Source organism: Loxodonta africana, chromosome 7, assembly GCF_030014295.1.
Source record: "Loxodonta africana isolate mLoxAfr1 chromosome 7, mLoxAfr1.hap2, whole genome shotgun sequence".
NCBI lineage: Eukaryota > Metazoa > Chordata > Mammalia > Proboscidea > Elephantidae > Loxodonta > Loxodonta africana.
In genome coordinates, this window is record NC_087348.1 from 108,382,789 (window position 1) to 108,400,890 (window position 18,102).

General features: G+C 39.5%; 1 protein-coding gene across 1 annotated transcript; it reads left to right on the top strand.

The window, feature by feature from the left end:
- Window positions 1-3,361: 3,361 nt before the first annotated feature.
- LOC100668853 (E3 ubiquitin-protein ligase TRIM48-like) lies at window positions 3,362-10,870 on the top strand. Its single transcript, XM_064289527.1, has 5 exons — window positions 3,362-3,769; window positions 4,428-4,523; window positions 6,920-6,942; window positions 7,492-7,589; window positions 9,980-10,870. Exons 1-5 carry the CDS (start codon window positions 3,362-3,364, stop codon window positions 10,489-10,491), a joined length of 1,137 nt encoding a protein of 378 aa, XP_064145597.1. The 3' UTR covers window positions 10,492-10,870.
- The last annotated feature ends 7,232 nt before the right edge of the window (window positions 10,871-18,102 follow it).

Genomic DNA, 18,102 nt, shown 5'->3' on the forward strand with positions numbered 1-18,102 from the left:
TTGAGCCCACTGTTGCAGCCACTGTGTCAATCCATCTCGTTGAGGGTCTTCCTCTTTTTTGCTGACCCTCTACTTTACCAAGCATGACGTCCTCCTCCAGGGGTTGATCCCTCCTGATAACATGTCCAAAGTATGTGACATGTCCTGCAGTATGGACAGCTCATAGGCCGCCGCAGGGATGGCCTCATAATCTGCCTCCCCTGGCAAAAAGCCTGGAGTTCAGTGCCTGCCCCTTCGCCTTTGGGGATGCATTCTTTCTGGATCATGGGGATAGCGATCCTGGAATCGACACCCTCATTGTCTCTGTGTTCCAGAGACTACTTGAATTCCTCAATGAGCTCCTTCACAGCCTAGTATATCAGCACCCTATCCACCAAGGCCTCAGCATCTCTGGATGTTCAGGGGCCTGGGTCAGTAGCTGCCTGCAGTATTCATTCCAGATCAAAGGGATGACAAACTCCTTGGGAGTTTCTGAGGGCTTCACACTCCGCAGCTCTCTCCCTTCCACAGTTTTTAAGAAATCCTTCTCCTTCAGGGCAGCCCTCGCACTGTCTCACAGGTCCACCACCTGCCTCTGGGTGGACATGCAACTGAAGGGGAAAAAAACTGGGGTGGTAAACACTGCTGCACGCCGGGAACATTTTCTTCAGTGTCAGCATCCGCCATCTTGTCCCTCTTTGCAGGCGTGTGCTGTGTTTGCCAAAAGTTAATACATATTTCTTGATGAGATGATGTTTGTGGAAGTTTGTTTGCTTATGCAGGGTATTAAGGTGTTAAATCAATCATTTCTTTTGTTTTGAAGAAACCTAATCATTCTCAGTAACACCTATTAGAAGACCCATGAAATACAATCACTGGGAAGAGCTGGGCGTGGTCTTCTGGGCTCAATAAAAGGCACCCAAGAAACCACGCTCACTCTTCTCCAGAAGAGACAGAGTGCCTTTGGATCTCTCCTGCCTGCAGAGTCTTCTGAAAGCTCCTGTGACCACAGCGAAAGAAGTTGAACCCAGAACTGACTTCCATAACACTACTTCTACAGCAAGCGTTGGTGAAATCCTTCACATATTCCTTAGGCGACTTAGGTGAGTGTACAATATACAGAAGTGGAGTTCCCGCTACTTTCCCAAACCAAAACAAACCCAAAATAATCTTAGTTTATCAATCAGGAAATTGAGGTGTTTTTCTATGAAATGATTTCATTTGTCTACAAAAATTAGTCCTTTCCTTAACCTACATATGAATTAATGCATTTTGTCAATATTATTATTAGATTTAATAGGGTGATTGCATTTTGTCTTATTTTTATGTATGCCTTGAATGTTCATATGGCTTATAAGCACTAAGAAAGTAGTTGCCAGATATCTTGTAATTTTGTACTTTGTGTGGCTCCTGAAAAAGGAATAAAAAACCAAACCCACTGCCGATGAGTCAATTCTGATTCATAGCAACCCTATAGGACAGAGTAGAACTGCCCCATAGGGTTTCCAAGGAGGGCCTGGTGGATTTGGACTGCTTACCTTTTGGTTAGCAGCCAAACTCTTAACCACTACACCACCAGGATTTCAGAAAAAGGAATAGAAGTACTTTATTCTATAAGAAGTTGATAAATGTAGTAGTCTAAAAGTAGTGCATAAGTCAATGCATAAGAAGACTATTCTACTATAAGTATATAATGCAATGAATGGTTTGGACAAAAAACAAAACTTTTTGATACTGGTGTCTCTTTAGAAAATTCTGTTTACTGACGTAAATTTTTAAGAAGCCAGGAAATGTTTGGGCATAAAATTGTTACTGGTTACCATGCAGGAATATCAGAAATGTGACTCCCATCTATATTCATTGAGAGTAAAGATGAGAACCCAATGTTTTAGCTAAATCAATTTTAAAAAGCACAGTTTGTTATTTTGTGCTGATTTTCACTATTACATGATACTTTCATCTTTTCACAGTGTGAAGGGGTGCTTGCTAACAGTTTGAAAGAGTGCGGAAGATATTGCTAGTCTCTTTAATTTTTGATTTCTTTAGATGCCTAGTGTAGATAAAAAGATATTTTTAAAAGCTTGTTGTTAGGAGCTGATGAGTAGATTCTCCCTTGTAGTAACTTCACGTGACTTAGTAGAACTGCCCCATAGGATTTTCCTGGCAGATTACTGGGTCTTTCTCCTAAGGAGCCACTGGATGCATTGGAACCACCAACATTGCTTAACCGTTGGCACCACCAGGGCTTCTTCATACATATTCATATGTAAAGATTCTGACTGAAATCTGATCCAATTTTATGACCAAAGAAAACAAAACAAAAGGCCTGTTGCCACTGAGTTGATTTCGACTCATAGCGAACCTACAGGACAGGGGAGAACTGCCCAACAGAGTTTCCAAGGAGTGTCTGGTGGACTTGAACTGGCGTCCTTTTGGTTAGCAGCCAAAGCTACTAACCACTATACCAGCAGAGTTTCCCAATTTTACAAAGCTTTGTTAAATTCTTATTAACACTTTTGTATTCCGAAATTGAATTTTTATTGCATTCTGTTTGAATTAAGAGTTTCAAAGAAGAAATTTTGATTTTGTGACTATGTGTCTCATGTACATATTTCTAATGCATTTTTTACAGTGAGTTTCAAGAAAGACACTTTCTGTATTATAGGTGAGGGGCAGGAGACAAATGTGCATTCTGCCCATTACTGTGTTTTATTATTTTCAACTTTTATTCTCTCTTTAAGGATTTTGTATTAGAATTATAACCCTACTTCATAGACAGTCTTGGCGAGGAAAAATACCGGGACTGTTTGCTTAAATTAAAATAGTTGATAAGAACCTGGCTGCTTGATTCTGTCTGTATGGTGTCTTGGAGAGTAACGGTTAGCAGATTTTAATTTTAGTCAAAGGTATGAGTTTTGGCTCCAACATTAACTGTCGGTATGATTTTGGATTAGTCATCCTTATAGGATGGTTTTGTCAATTAAATGAAATAGTAAAGGTAAAAAGTTTAGTCGCATGAGCTTTGCTAAACCAATCAGTCACTAGGAACATTATGATTGGCTTTTCCACCAATCAGAATACTATAGATTGAGTCAAACTATTGAAGCACAAGCCCAAGAAGGAAAGGACACAAACAGGTTCTTTTATGGAGGAGAAATGGAGTTGATGGTGTAGATCATGTTAATCAGGGAGCCAACCAAGTTTTCAGCAGAGCTCTAGAGCTGTCTTTGTGTCAGTTTCCAGTTTTTGTCAATAGCAAAAGAAACTATATCAGGCCTAGACGTAAGTATATTATTGAATCACAATTGGAGTAAAAGTTTGCTTAGTCTTTTGTCTCTCTGGGGCAAATGACAAGCTCTCCTGATTTTCTTCCCTCAGGAAAATGGACTCCAACATCTCCCAAGCCTTGCGAAAGGAACTCACCTGCTGCATCTGCTTGAACTACCTTACAGACCCTGTCACCATAGGCTGTGGGCACAGCTTCTGTAGGCCCTGTCTATACATTTCCTGGGAAGAAGCCAAAACTACCCGTTGTCCTCTATGTGGGGAAACATCAAAGAAGACAGACATCAAATCCAATATTCTTGTGAAGAATCTGGTGTCCCTTGCTAGACAAGCCAGTCTCTGCCAGTTCCTGAGCTCTGAGGATCAGATGTGTGGGACACACAAGGAGACAAAGAAGATGTTCTGTGAAGAGAGCAAGAACCTACTCTGTTTGCTCTGTTCTTCCTCTCAGGAGCACGAGGCTCACAGACAGTGTTCCATTGAATACGCTGTTGAGAAGTACCGAGTAAGTGATGCTTCTGAAAGCCTTTGAAAGCTGGAGAATAATAGAGCTAAGAGAGTATAAGGAAGATGAGTACCGTGATTATGATTAATTCAGTCATCACTGGGAGTCTTATATGTGCTGGCTACTGTTCTAGGTGGGAAGGGTAAAGCTGTGAATAAAATAGGTAAGGAAATCTGCTTTCGCAGAGGCTGTATTCGAGTGGCAGGGCTATTCGCTTAATGATTATTATTAATTTGATTATGCAAAGTGAAGCACAGGACACCATAACACTCACATTTTTAGAAATAGCTCCTGGCCACAAAAATTACATGTTTAACACGTGCTTTTTTTTTTTTTACTGGAAGCTTATTTAGTAATACTGGACAAACATGTAGGATAATAGTATAGAGAATTAGCAAGATATTTATAGGAAATTTAGTTACATTACATAAAGCCTTTATTTGTCAGTTTTCTCAGGAAAGTTGTTTCATTACTTTATGTGGCTCTATAGCCTGAAACTCCCAGAAGTGATGACTATCCGGTAGCCAGGGAAACATGACCCTTCCACTTTCCTGAAAGCACGTTCATCTAACATCCCTGGTCTTAAGCCGTCAGTAAGGGTCTGAAATCTATAATATTTGTTCTGTTGGTGCTTAATTCAGTATTTTTGTTTTTACAGGAGAAGCTCTTAAAACAAATGAGGTCTTTATGGGAAAAGATCCAAGAAAATCAGAGAAATCTAAACGAGGAGTGCAAAATAATCAACCTGTGGATGGTAAGCCTGAGACCACGTTTTCCTCATAACCAGCTTGGTACAGACCTGCTGGGACCTTACCTACTAAGAACTTGAGCTTTAATCATCATTGCCAGGAGATTCTGTGAGTGAACTCATCAGTAGGAAAAAGGATCTGCTGTTTTTATGTAGGAGAGTATGACACTTAGGATATCTAGAATTCAGTATACCAGGGACTAGGGAGAAAAAGGCCATCAGAACAAAGTGCAAAAAGTGCTGAAATGGAGGCACATGCAGGGATTTGGAGAAGTTCAAAAACCATTGGTCAGGCATTGAGAAAAAGTTTTGGAGAGAGGTTCACAATCAATTTGAGTTTTAAAGGACAAGCGTAAAAAATCCATGGACATTTCAAGCAGAGATTTCTGACTGAGGTGAAATCTAGAAATTAAACAGTACATAATGGGGAACTACAGGTATGTTCATACGGATTAGTAAAAAGACGGCCAAGGGGAGAAAAAGGTTTAAATAGCAATTTAGGAAGTGTACCTGTGATAGTGAAAAGCGATAATGTAGTAGCTAGAGAATGATATAGGATCAACTGGGAGAAATTTCAACATGTTGAAAAACTGGGGGAAAAGAGAAAGAAAAGGACTTGGTGAGGAGAGAATGAATACATGGGTACTGGCAGGGGTCATGCAATGGGGTAAGGGTTAATGTTCCTATAATGTTAGGACAAAATGAGACCCTGAAGCCTTATGTGCTCATTACCAGGTAGGAATCCCATCCATGGCAACAAGGGATAGTGATGGGAGAAATCAGATTGAGGGTATGGGATTAGGAATTTTAGGGAGGTTTTGTCTGATGATTTCTAATCCTTAGACTAGTAGGCAACATTTCTGCTAAGAATGAATGATCAGGCTAGGATTGAGGAGATTTGAGATGAGAGGCTAAATTAGTAACAGATGAGAATATTAAATAATCAAGCATAAATTTATCTTTTTACATGTAATCTTTCATATTTTAGAGAACATATATTGGTAAAGCAGGGGGTCAGGAAAAAGAAGACGACCCTTTTCTTGAGATGGACTTACACAGTGACTGCAACAATAAGTTTAAACATAAAAAAGATCATTAGGGTAGGATGGCTTGGGACCAGGCGGTTTTTCATCCTGTTGTACATAGTGTCCTTGTGAGTTGGAACCGACTCAGTAGCACCTAGCAACAACAAGGTATTTTAAAAATTAACTCCGAAAAAAATTTCTACAGGAATTTCGGGAACTTAAGAAGTGAATTATAGTGTTTTGAGGAAAGGACGGGTTTCTGTAGTTAACAAAGAATGAAAAATAAAGTAAGGAAAGAGGGATGAGCATGGTTTCTGGTGAGTGGAAAGACATGAATTTAACATGTATGTAGGTTGGTGGATTACATGATCATGAATCAAAGAAAAATGAGTGAGGTTTAAGTGGTGAAGGATAAAGGCAGCCTGGGTGTGTGATCTAGGAAATCCATGTCCCTGCAGGATTATATATGCCTACGGAGAGACATGATCAGAGATCAGTATCGGAAGTTGCATCCAGTTCTCCACAGGGAGGAAAAACAACATTTAGAGGGACTGAAAAGTGAATGCAAAAAGATTTTACAGCAACTCAAGAAAAGTCAAACCACAATGGTTCAAAAACAAAACCACCTAAGAGAAATGTTTGAGGAGCTGCTGATTTGTGCTATAAACCAGACGTGGAGCTGCTCCAGGTAAGAAATGAGGATATTAGTTCAAGTTCACATCTTTGACTTCCATTACATATTTCAAACCAAAATCCTATTTCTGCATCTTTTGCTCCTGTCCAGACTATTATTGTCCAAGTGAATATGATATAAACTTCAACTCTTATCCTAACCAGGAACAACAAAACTTTGGGGAATTGTGAGAGTAGTTTCCCTTCTCAATTCTCTTGATTTAATTCACTTTTCTATCCAACAGAAAGGAACAACTTCTTTGTAGACCTTTTTGTCTCCAGGTGGGCAATATGAGGAAGAGGAAAAGCTAACATTCATGTCCTCCTTCTGTTTGGAAGTCCTAGGCTTGAGTTGTGCTTGTCTTGAGGCACATTACCCTTCGGAAACAAGCCCTGAGAAAAGACCACCTTGTAGACAACTGATGGTTGTCGCAATGCGGTCCCTACTCATGTCCTGCTCTGTCTTTGTTTACCCTCAGAGCCCTTAGCCATCCTGAGTTTATTTTCTGTCAATGTGTGGTACTGTGATTTTCCTTTAAAGAGGAAAAGTAAAAGAAATTTGTAAAATCCTGTGGCGGGGGGGAGGAAAGGAGGGTTTGATATATTTTTGAAATTTCCCAAATCCAAAGACTGATTAGACATAAAAAAAAAAGAATTTATGAAGAATTCTGAGTTTTTCTTTTTTTTTTTTTTCTCTCTTTACAGAATTTGGAAGACACATTGACAAGGTAAGTTTGGCCTTCAATGCAAACTAGAGCACCATGAGAGCTAGTAAAGAGATCAAAGTGTTTCTACCAAAATGGAGTTATTGAGGTAGTAAATCTTCGTGTGCATGTGTGTTTATGTGAGCGCATGTATTTGTGTGTGTTTTACTGAATATAATTTTCTATCGCACTCTATCAGAAGTTAGTTTTGTTTTGTCTTTCTGTGCTCATGGAGGTATACATTGTAGGGTTCAACACAGAAGTCACTAGAAAACAGCTATGCATAATTTTAGTTTTCAAAATCATAAACATATTAAAGTGCATGGACTAGCTTTTCCAGGCGTTAGAGGAGAGGCAGGCATCTATGATAAGAAGCGGGTGGAGGCAGGGACAGAAGAAAAGAAAGAATCCCTAAGAATTGCACAGTCTTATCCCAGGATCATGGCAGTACACTACAATATCAGAAAGGAGTTCTGATGAAACATATTATTCTGTTGAACGCTGACATCTTTTGTACATACTGTGATGACCCCTTTGGCACCTGAAAGATTACCTGAATCCTTCCCCGTGTAGGAGTGAATCCGTGCAACTGCACATGCCCCAGCCTGTGAACCCAGCGCTCAGTGCCAGGCCCATCACTGGACTGATAGACAGGTTCAACCAATTCCAAGGTGAGTGGTAGCCCAATGATGGGACCCCATGCATTGTCCTTCAATAATGGTTTTCTTTGAATAATATGGAGCCCTGGTGCCAGAGCAATTAAGAGCTTGGCTGCTAACAAAAAGGTCTGCAGTTGGAATCCACCAGCTGCTCCTTGGAAACCCTATGGGACAGTTCTATTCTGTCCTGTAGGGTCACTATGAGTTGGAATCCACTTGACACTAATGAGTTTGGTTTTTTATGCCCAATGTTTCCCCTTTTTATTAACCCTTGATTTAGGAGAGAACAGCCTCCTAAGAGACATTTATAGTCATAGTTGCCCTGGGATAACATGAAAAAATCTAAAGGAAAGCTGGTGAAAGGATAAATGTGATTCATGCCTGTAATAAATTAGACAATGAGAGACAGGAAACAATCAAAAAGGGCTCCTAGTGCTGTGGGGACCATGGTCTCAGGAAAAAATCTAGCTCAACTGGCATAACACAGTTCGTAGAGAATATGCTCTGCTTTCGACTTTAATGAGTAGCATCTGGGGTCTTAACGGCCTGTGAGTGGCCATCTAAGATACTCCACTGGTCCCTCCCCTTCAGGAGCAAGGCAGAATGAAGAAAACTAAAGACACAAGGGAAAGATTAGTCCAAAGGCCTAATGGACCACAACTAACATGGCCTCCACCAGACTGAGTCCAGTACAACTGGATGGTACTGACGACCACCACTGACTGCTCTGACAGGGATCACAATAGAGAGTCTTGGACAGAGCTGGAGAAAAATGTAGAACAAAGTTCTAACTCACAATAAAAGACCAAACTTACTGGTCTGAGAGAGACTGGAGAAAAACCCTGAGAGTATGGCCCCTGGATACACTTTCAGCTCTGTAATGAAGTCATTCCTGAAGTTTCACCTTTCATCGAAAGGTTAGACAGGCTCATAAAACAAAATGACACTAAAGGGGCATAGCAGCCCAGAGGCAAGGACTAGAAGGCAGGAGGGGACAGGAAGGCTGGTAATGGGGAACCCAAGGTCGAGAAGGGAGAATGTTGACATGTCGTGAGCTTGTTTACCAATTTCATAGAACAATATGTGTACTAACTGTGTAATGAGAAGCTAGCTTGTTCTGTAAACCTTCAGGCAAAGTACAATAAAAAAATGTTCAGTAGAAAAAAAATTAAATATATATTTAAACCCTGAAAAGAAAAGCGGGGGCACCTAGAACCTTTCTGAGAGAAAATACCAGTTATTCATTCATTTAGTGGTATAGAACTCCATATTTAGTTAGGGCATTCAAGTTTTAACTAAAGTACAGTTAGTTATGGTGATAGGATTGATGTTTTAGTTACCTAGTGCTGCTCTGACAGAAATACCACAAATGAGTGGCGTCAACAAACACAAATTTATTTTGTCACAGTTTAGGAGGCTAGAACTTGGAATTCAGGATGCTGGATCTAAGGGAAGGCTTATCCTCTGTTTGCTCTGGGGAAGTTCTTATTCCTTTGCTCCTTGGTGATCTTCATTTGGCATGATGTCTTTCCTCTCCCACCTCTGCTTGCTGGCTTGCTTTTTAATCTCTTTTATATCTCAAAAAAGATTGACTCAAGACATCCTACAGTAATTCTGCCTCTTTAGCACAACAAAGATAATCCGTTCCCAAGTGGGATTATAAACACGGACATAGAAGTTAGGATTTGCGACACATATTTTGGTGAGGCACAATTGAACCCATAACAGTTGGCAAATTGTAATTTTTTAAATATTTTTGCTGTAAAGCTTCTTAGTAATTGAATTTGTAATAATGTACATTGTAGTTGATATAGCTAGAAAATTTTGTCCCTAAACATAAAATAATGAAAGGCATAAAATAAGAATTTGTGAAGAACAACAGTAAAACAAGTTGGTGGTTGATGAGACAGTATACAGAATTCCATAGTAGACCTAAACCAGGGAGGTTAGACTGGCATGCAGATGAAGACCAAGCCTGAGGTGAAACCAGGAGTAAAATCCAGAAAATTCTTAGTAGAAAACTTCTTCCAAGAAGATGTATTTAGATCTTTTTATTCTTAATTGGAATTTGTTTCCTTAACTGGAGTATCATAGTATGCCTGGCAAAGTGATCACCAATTATTTATTTCTAAGGATCTTTCCCCTGAAGAGGGGCACTGCAGTTAATTTCATAGCAATGACTAGGCCTTGTGGGAAGGTCTTCTGTTTCTAATGGGAAGTGAAATGTAAAAAATCTTTGTGATTTTTTTCCATTGAGATTAGGTATTTGTTAATTCTGCAGATATACTGCTAGCCCCTGAACCTAATGACACTTTCCAACCAAGCTGCCCTTAAAGTCTTGGTCGGTTTTCCAGTGACACTCTAGATTTCGTAAGACTTTAAAAACTGATTTTGACTTGAACATTCTCTTCTTTCCGCAGTGAACATTTCCTTGAATTATGAAACAAGCAGTCACGATATCATGCTGTCTGATGACGTGAGAAGTTTGATATTTAGACATGACCTTCAAAAGGTGCCTTTTCCATCTGGAAGATCCAACTACTTTGCTACATGGGGAGCCCAGGCCTTCAGCTCTGGAAAACACTACTGGGAGATGCATGTGGACAGCTCTTGGGACTGGGCTATAGGGGTCTGTAAGGATACTTGGCTAAGGAAGAACTGCTCAGTGATTGAATCTGGGGACACATTTCTTCTTTTATGTGTGAAGGGGGATAATGGTTACCATCTTTTCACCACCTCCCCAGTGCTTTCTCAGTACATAGAGAAACCTCTGGGGAAGGTTGGTGTGTTTGTTGATTTTAACAGTGGAAGTGTGAGTTTTGTTCATGTTGCCAAAAATTCCCTCATATGGGAATACCCCGCTTACTCCTTCAATTACTCGCTCCGGCCTTTTTTTTGCACTGGCCACACATGATCATGGAGAAGTGATGCACTTGGGAACTCCATATCTGAAGGAGCCCACACATGATCATGGAGAAGTGAGGAACTTGGGAACTCCATATCTGAAGGAGCCCGTCTCAGTTGAAGCTGATCAGTCATACTTTACTCTCCCTTAGGTTGTTCCATTTTAATGTAACTTTGTTTTATCATTGGTGAATATAAAGCTGGTGTGGCAATGCAAAATTGGTTGGCTTAATTTTCTTTCAATTAAAATCAAGTCCCGTGGTCCTTTTCCTGAAACACATACTGTTTTTATTCACCTACTTTGTGAGTTGGCTAGAGTTACAAGAGTATATGACTGGGATTCTATCTTAACAGTTTAATGCAGGAACACAGAGTGTTTCCATCATAAGGAAACTTGGTTATCCACAGTGCAAATGTCAGTCTGAAATATTCTACTCCCTCATCATGATCTAGTAAAATCATACTCAACAATTCACCCTTGTTGGTGTTAGGTGCCAGGAAGTCGACTCTGACTCATAGCAACCCTGTGTACAACAGAAGGTAGCACTGCCCAGTCATGTGCAACTTCACAGTCTTTGCTGTGCTTGAGCCCATTGTTGCAGCCACAGTGTCAATCCATCTCCTTGAGGGTCATACTTTTTTTCATTGACCTTTCACTTTACCAAGCACGATGTCCCTCCCTAGAGGCTGATCCCTCCTGATAACTTCTCCAAACTGCTTGAGACAAAGCCTCACCATCCTTGCTTCTAGGGAGCATTCTTGTACTTCTTTCAAGACAGATTTGTTCCTCCTTCTGGCAGTCAATGATATGTTCAATATTTTTCTCCAACGACATAATTCAAAGTCACCAATTCTTATTTGGTATTCCTTACTCATTGTCCAGGTTTCACATGCATATGAGGCAACTGAGAATACTGTGGCTTGTGTCAGGAGCATCTTAATCCTCAAGGTGACATGCTAGTTTCTCATCACTTTCAAGAGGCCTTTTGCCACAGATTTGCCCAGCGCAATATGTCATCTGATTTCTTGACTGCTGATTCCTTGGGTATTGATTGTGAATCCAAGTAAAGTGAAATCCTTGACAACTTCAATCCTTTCTCCATTTATCTATCATGTTGTTGCTTAATGGTTCAGTTGTGAGGATTTTTGTTTTCTTAATCTGAGATGCAGTCCATACAGAAGGCTACAGTATTTGATCAGTAAGTGCTTCAAGCAGTCTGCACTTTCAGCAGTCAAGGTTGTGTCATCTACACATGGCAGGTTGTTAATGAGCCTTCCTCCAATCCTGATGCCAGGTTCTGGGATTATTTGCTCAGCACACAAATTGAATAAATATGCTGCAAGGATACGACCCTGACCCACACCTTTCCTGACTCTAAACCACACAGGAATCCCTTGTTCTGTTCTGTCCGAACAAATGTCTATTGGTTTATGTACAGATTCCTCATAAGCATGGTTAAGTGTTCTGGAATTCCACTTCTTCACAGTGTTATCCATAATTTGTTATGATCCACACAGTCAAATGCCTTTGCATAGTCAATAAAACAAAAGTAAACATCTTTCTTGTGTTCTCTGTTTTCAGCCAAGGTTCATATGAGAGCAGCAATGATACCCCTCTTTCCATGTTCTTTTCTGAATCCAGCTTGATTTTCTGGCAGTTCCCGGTGGATGTATTGCTGGAACTGCTTTTGAAGGATCTTCAGCAAAATTTTACTTGTGTGTTGGATCACCTTTCTTTGGAATTGGCACAAATATGGATCTCTTTCATTTGGTTGGCCAGGAAACTATTCCAAATTTCACAACATAGACGAGTGAACACTTCCAGCACTGCATCCGTTTGTTGAAGCATCTCAGTTGGTATTTTGTCAGTTCCTAGAGCCTTGTTTTTTGCCATTCCCTTCAGTGCAGCTTGGACTTCTTCCTTCGGTACTATCGTGTCTTGAACATAGGCTACCTCGTGAAATAGTCGACTGTAGACCAATTCTTTCAGGTACAGTGACTCTGTGTATTCCTCCCATTTTCTTGTAATGCTACCTGAGTGGTTCAGTATTTCTCCCATAGAAGCCTTCAGTATCACACCTAGAGATTTGAATTCAATATTCAGTTCTTTCAGCTTGAGAAATGCTGAGCATGTTCTTCCTTTTTGGTTTTCTAACTCCTGGTCTTTGCATATTTCATTATAATTCTTTACTTTGTCTTCTCAAGACATCCTTTGAAATCTTCTTTTCGTATTTTATTTCTGTCTCTCTTTTCAATGCCCTTTTGCTTTTTTCATGTATAATGTACTTGATGTCATCCCATAACTTCTCTGGTTTTAGTCATTAGTGTTCAATGCACCAAATGTATTCTTGAGATGGTCTCTAAATTCAGGTGGGATTCTGACCATCTTACTTTGCCTCTCATGGACTTGTTTAATTTCCTTCAGCTTCACCTTGAGCTTGCACATGTACAATTCATGGCCTGTTCAGTGGTCTGCCACTGGCCTTGTTCTAAGTGATGATATTGAGCTTCTCCATAGTCTCTCCACAAATGTAGTAGATTTAATTCCTATGTATTTCATCCAGCAAGGTCCATGCATATATAGTGATGGTTTATGTTGTAAAAAGTTATTTGTAATAAAAAAGCCGTTGGTCTTCTACAGAGTGACGGATGGATAAAAAAAAAAAAAAAAGATCCATTAATATGCTATCCACAAGAGACACACCTTAGAAACAAAGATGTAAATTTATTAAAAATCAAAGGAAAGAAAAAAATATATCAAGCAAATAACTACCAAAAAAGAGCAGGAGTGGCAATACTAATTTCAGATAAGATAAACTTGAAAACAAAATCCACCATACAAGACAAAGAATATAACTATTAAAGGGTTGATCCACCATGAAGACTTAACCATAATAAACATCTACATACCCAATGGTAGGGGTCCAAAATCCATAAAACAAACTCTAACAGCACTAAAAACAGAAATTGTCAGTGCCACAATAATAGTAGGAGACTTCAACACACCACTGTCAGTAAAGGACAGAACATCTAGTAAGAAAATCAATAAAAATTCAGAAGAGCTGAAGAGCACAATCAGCCAACTTGATCTCAGAGACATATATAGAACACTCCACCCAACAGCTGCAAAGTACACATTCTTTTCCAACACACATGGATCATTCTCCAGAACAGGCCACATCTTAGGCCACAGAGCAACCCTCGACAAGATCCAAAACATTGAGATAATACAAAGTATCTTCTCTGACCACAATGCCATCAAAATATAAATTAACAACAGGAGAAGTAAGGGGAAAAAATCAATTATATGTAAACTGGATAACACCCTGCTTAAAAACCAATGGGTAATAGAAGACATCAAAGATGGAGTCACGAAGTTCTTGGAATCAAATGAGAATGAAAACATATCATACCAAAACTTTTGGGACACAGTAAAGGCAGTCCTTAGGTGTCAATTTATAGCACTAGATGCACACATCAAAAAGAAGAAAAGGACAAAATCAAAACATTAGTTACACAACTTGAACAAACAGAAAAAGAACAGCAAAAGCAATGCACAGCCACCAGAAAAAGGAAATAATAAAGATCAGAGCAGAAATAAATGAAACAGAGAATAGAAAAACAATAGAATCAACAAAAGTTGGTTCCTTGGAAGGATCAACAAAATCGGCAGACAACTGGCCAAACTGAAAAAAAAAACAAAAAACAGGAGAGAATGCAAATAACCCAAATAAGAAAGGAAATGGGGGCATTACAACAGGCACAACTGAAATAAAATGGATCACAACAGAGTATTATGAAAAACTATACTCCGACAAATTTGAAAACCTAGAGGAAATGGACAAATTTCTAGAGACATACTACCTACCCAAACTAAAACAAAATGTTGAAAATCTGAACATACCCATAACTAGAGAAGAGATTGGAAAAGTAATTAAAAAAAACTCCTAACCCAAAAAAAGTCCTGGCCCAGATGGTTTCACTGGAGAATTCTACCAAACATTCAGAGAAGAGCTTACACCAGTTTAACTCAAACTATTACAGATCATAGAGAAGGAAGCGATACTTCCAAATTCATTCTATGAAGCCAGCATAACTCTGATACCAAAACCAGGCAAAGACACCACAAAAAAAGAAAATTATACACCAATATTTCTCATGAATATAGATGCAAAAAATTCCCCGCAAAATTCTAGCTAATAGAATTCAGCATCATATCAAAAAAAAAAAAAAAAATGACTAAATAGGATTCACACCAGTTATGCAAGAATGGTTCAACATTAGAAAGTCAATCAATGTAATCCACTACATAAATAAAAGGAAAGGATCACATGATCATCTCAATCGACGCAGAAAAGGCATTTGACAAAGTCCAACACCCCTTCCTCATAAAAAACTCTCAATAAAATAGGCATAGAAGGGAAGTTTCTCAACATAATAAAGGGCATCTATGCAAAACCAACAGCCAACATCATTCTCAATGGACAGAGGTTGAAAACATTCTCTCTCAGAACGGGAACAAGACAAGGATGCCCTTTATCACCACTCCTATTTAACATTGTGTTGGAAGTTCTAACGAGAGCAATAAGGCAAGAAACAGAAATAAAGGGCATCCAAATTGGTAATGAGGAAGTTAAACTGTCCCTATTCGCAGATGATATGACACTATACTTAGGAAATCCAAAAGACTCCATGAGAAAACCACTGGAACTGACAGAAAGATTCAGCAGAGTAGCAGGATAGAAGATCAACACACAAAAGTCAGTTGGATTCCTATACAGCAATAAAGAGAATGATGAAAAGGAAATCAGGAAAGCAATAGCAATTATCATTTTTTAAAAAAATAAAATACTTGGGAATAAATCTAACCAGGGATGTAAGAGACCTATACAAAGAAAACTACAAAACACTACCACAAGAAACCAAAAGAGATCTACATAAATGGAAAAACATGCTCAGGGGTAGGTAGACTCAACACTGTGAAACTGACAATTCTACCCAAAGTGGTTTTCAAATACAATGCAATATCGACCCAAATACCAACAACATTCTTTTAAGAGATGGAAACATTTATCATTAACTTTATGTGGAAAGGGAAGAGGCCACAAATAAGTAAAGCACTATTGAAGAAGAAGAATAAAGTAGGAGGGCTCACACTACCAGACCTCAGAACCTGCTCAAAACAGCCTGGTACTGGTACAATGACAGATACATTGACCAATGGAACAAAATTGAGAACCCGGATGTAATTCCATCCACCTATGGTCACCTGATCTCTGACAAGGGCCCAAAGTCCACCAAATAGGGAAGACAAATGGTGCTGGCAAAACTGGATGTCCCATCTGAAAAAAAGTGAAACAGGACTCATACCCCACAACATATACAAAAATTAACTCAAGATGGATCAAAGGCCGCAATATAAAGCCAAAAACTGTGAAGTTCATAGAAGAAAAAACAGGATGAAGACTAGAGGCCCTAATACATGGCATTACCAGGATACAAATCACAACCAACAACACACAAGCTACAGAGGATAACTCAATAACTGGGATCTTCTAAAAATTAAACAGTCATGCTCATCAAAAGACTTCACCAAAAGAGTAAAAAGAGAACCTACAGACTGGGGGAAAAAAAAATTGGCTATTACAAACCAGACAAAGATCTAGTCTCTAAGATCCACAAGAAAATCCAATGCCTCTACAACCAAAAGACAAAAAACCCAACCAAAAAATGGGCAAAGGAAATGAACAGACATTTCAGCGAAGACATTTAAGCTGTCAACAGACACATGAGGAAATGCTCAAGATCTCTAGCCATCAGAGAAATGCAAATCAAAACCACAATGAGATACCATCTCACCCCAGCATTACTGGCACAAATGAGTAAGACAGAAAATAACAAATGCTGGAGAGGCTGCGGGGATATTGGAACTCTCATGCACTGCTGGTGGGAATGCAAAATGATACAACCATTTTGGAAAATGATATGGCACTTCCTTAGAAAGCTAGAAATAAAAATACTATATGATCCAGCAATCCTACTCCTAGGAATATATCCTAGGGAAATTAAGATTTGTCACACGAATAGACATATGCACACCCATGTTCATTGCAGCATTGTTCACAATAGCAAAACGATGGAAACAACCTGGATGCTCATTGACAGATGAATGGATAAACAAACTGAGGTACATACACACGGTGGAGTATTATGCAACACTAAAGAACAACGATGAATCCGTGAAGCATCTCATAACATGCATGCGCCTGGAGGACATTATGCTGAGTGAAATAAATCAATCACAAAAGGACAAATATTGTATGAGACCACTACTGTAAAAACTCATGAAAAGGTTTATACATAAAAACAATAATTTTTGATGGATACAAGGGAGGGGAGGGGTGGGGAGAGAAAAATGCTTAATAGACGATAGACAAGCAGCAACTTTTGTGAACTTGTGAACAAGACAGTACACAATACTGGGGAAGCCAGCACAACCTGTACAAGGCAAGCCCATGGTAGCTCCATAAACACATCCAAACTCCCTGAGTGACCGAATTGCTGTGCTGAGGGCTGTGGGGACCATAGTCTCAGGGAACACCTAGCTCAATTAGCATAACGGAGTTTATGAAGAAAATGTTCTACATTCTACTTTGGTGAGTAGCATCTGGGGTCTTAATAGCCTGTGAGTGGCCATCTAGGATACTCCACTGGTCTCACCCCTTGGGGAGCAAGGAAGAATGAAGAAAACTAAAGATACAAGGGAAAAATTACTTTAAAGGACTAATGGACCACATCTACCACGGCATCCACCGGACTGAGTCTAGTACAACTAGATGGTGCCTACTGGCTGCTCTGATAGGGATCACTATAGAGGGTCCCGGACAGAGCTGGAGAAAAATGTAGAACAAAATTCTAAGTGAAAAAGAAAGACCAGACTTGCTGGCCTGACAGAGACTGGAGAAACCCTGAGAGTACAGCCCCCAGACACCCCTTCAGTTCAGTATTGAGGCCACTCCTGAGGTTCACCCTTTAGCCAAAGATTGAACAGGTCCATGGAACAAAACAAGGCTAGAGGGGTGCACCAACCCTGAGGCAGGAACTGGGAGGTAGGAGGGAACAGGAAAGCTAGTAATAGGGAACCTAGGGTTGAGAAGGGAGAGTGTTGACATGTCATGGGGTTGTTAACCAGTGTCATACAACAATGTGTGTACTGTTTGATGAGAAACTAGTTTGTTCTGTAAACCTTCATCTAAAGTTCGACTGAAAAAAAAAAAAGAATAACAACAACAAAAAAAGCCGGTGGTCTTTCAAAATTCTATCATGTCATCTCTGGCATCGTTTCTACTACCAAGGCCATATTTTCCAACTACTGATCCTTCTTCTTTGCTTCCATCTTTCCATTTTCAATCAGCAGTAATTATCAATGCAACTTGATAATTTTGATCAATTTCAGACCACAGAAGTTGGTAAAAGTATTCAATTTCCTCATCTTTGCCATTAGTGGTTAGTGCATTTCGGGAGAGCTTTTAGACTGAGACAGACTAGGAAGAACCTGGGGGTCTACCTTTGAAAAAACTGGCCAGTGAAAACCTTATGAAGAACAGGAGAACATTGTCTG

What these genes read in the sequence shown, in the direction of transcription:
- LOC100668853 (XM_064289527.1), top strand. Translation starts at nt 3,362, where the DNA reads ATGGACTCCAACATCTCCCAAGCCTTGCGAAAGGAACTCACCTGCTGC. An exon ending in TTGGAAGACACATTGACAAG is followed by an intron (nt 6,943 to 7,491) that starts GTAAGTTTGGCC and finishes TTCCCCGTGTAG; the next exon opens with GAGTGAATCCGTGCAACTGC. An exon ending in CAGGTTCAACCAATTCCAAG is followed by an intron (nt 7,590 to 9,979) that starts GTGAGTGGTAGC and finishes TTTGACTTGAAC; the next exon opens with ATTCTCTTCTTTCCGCAGTG.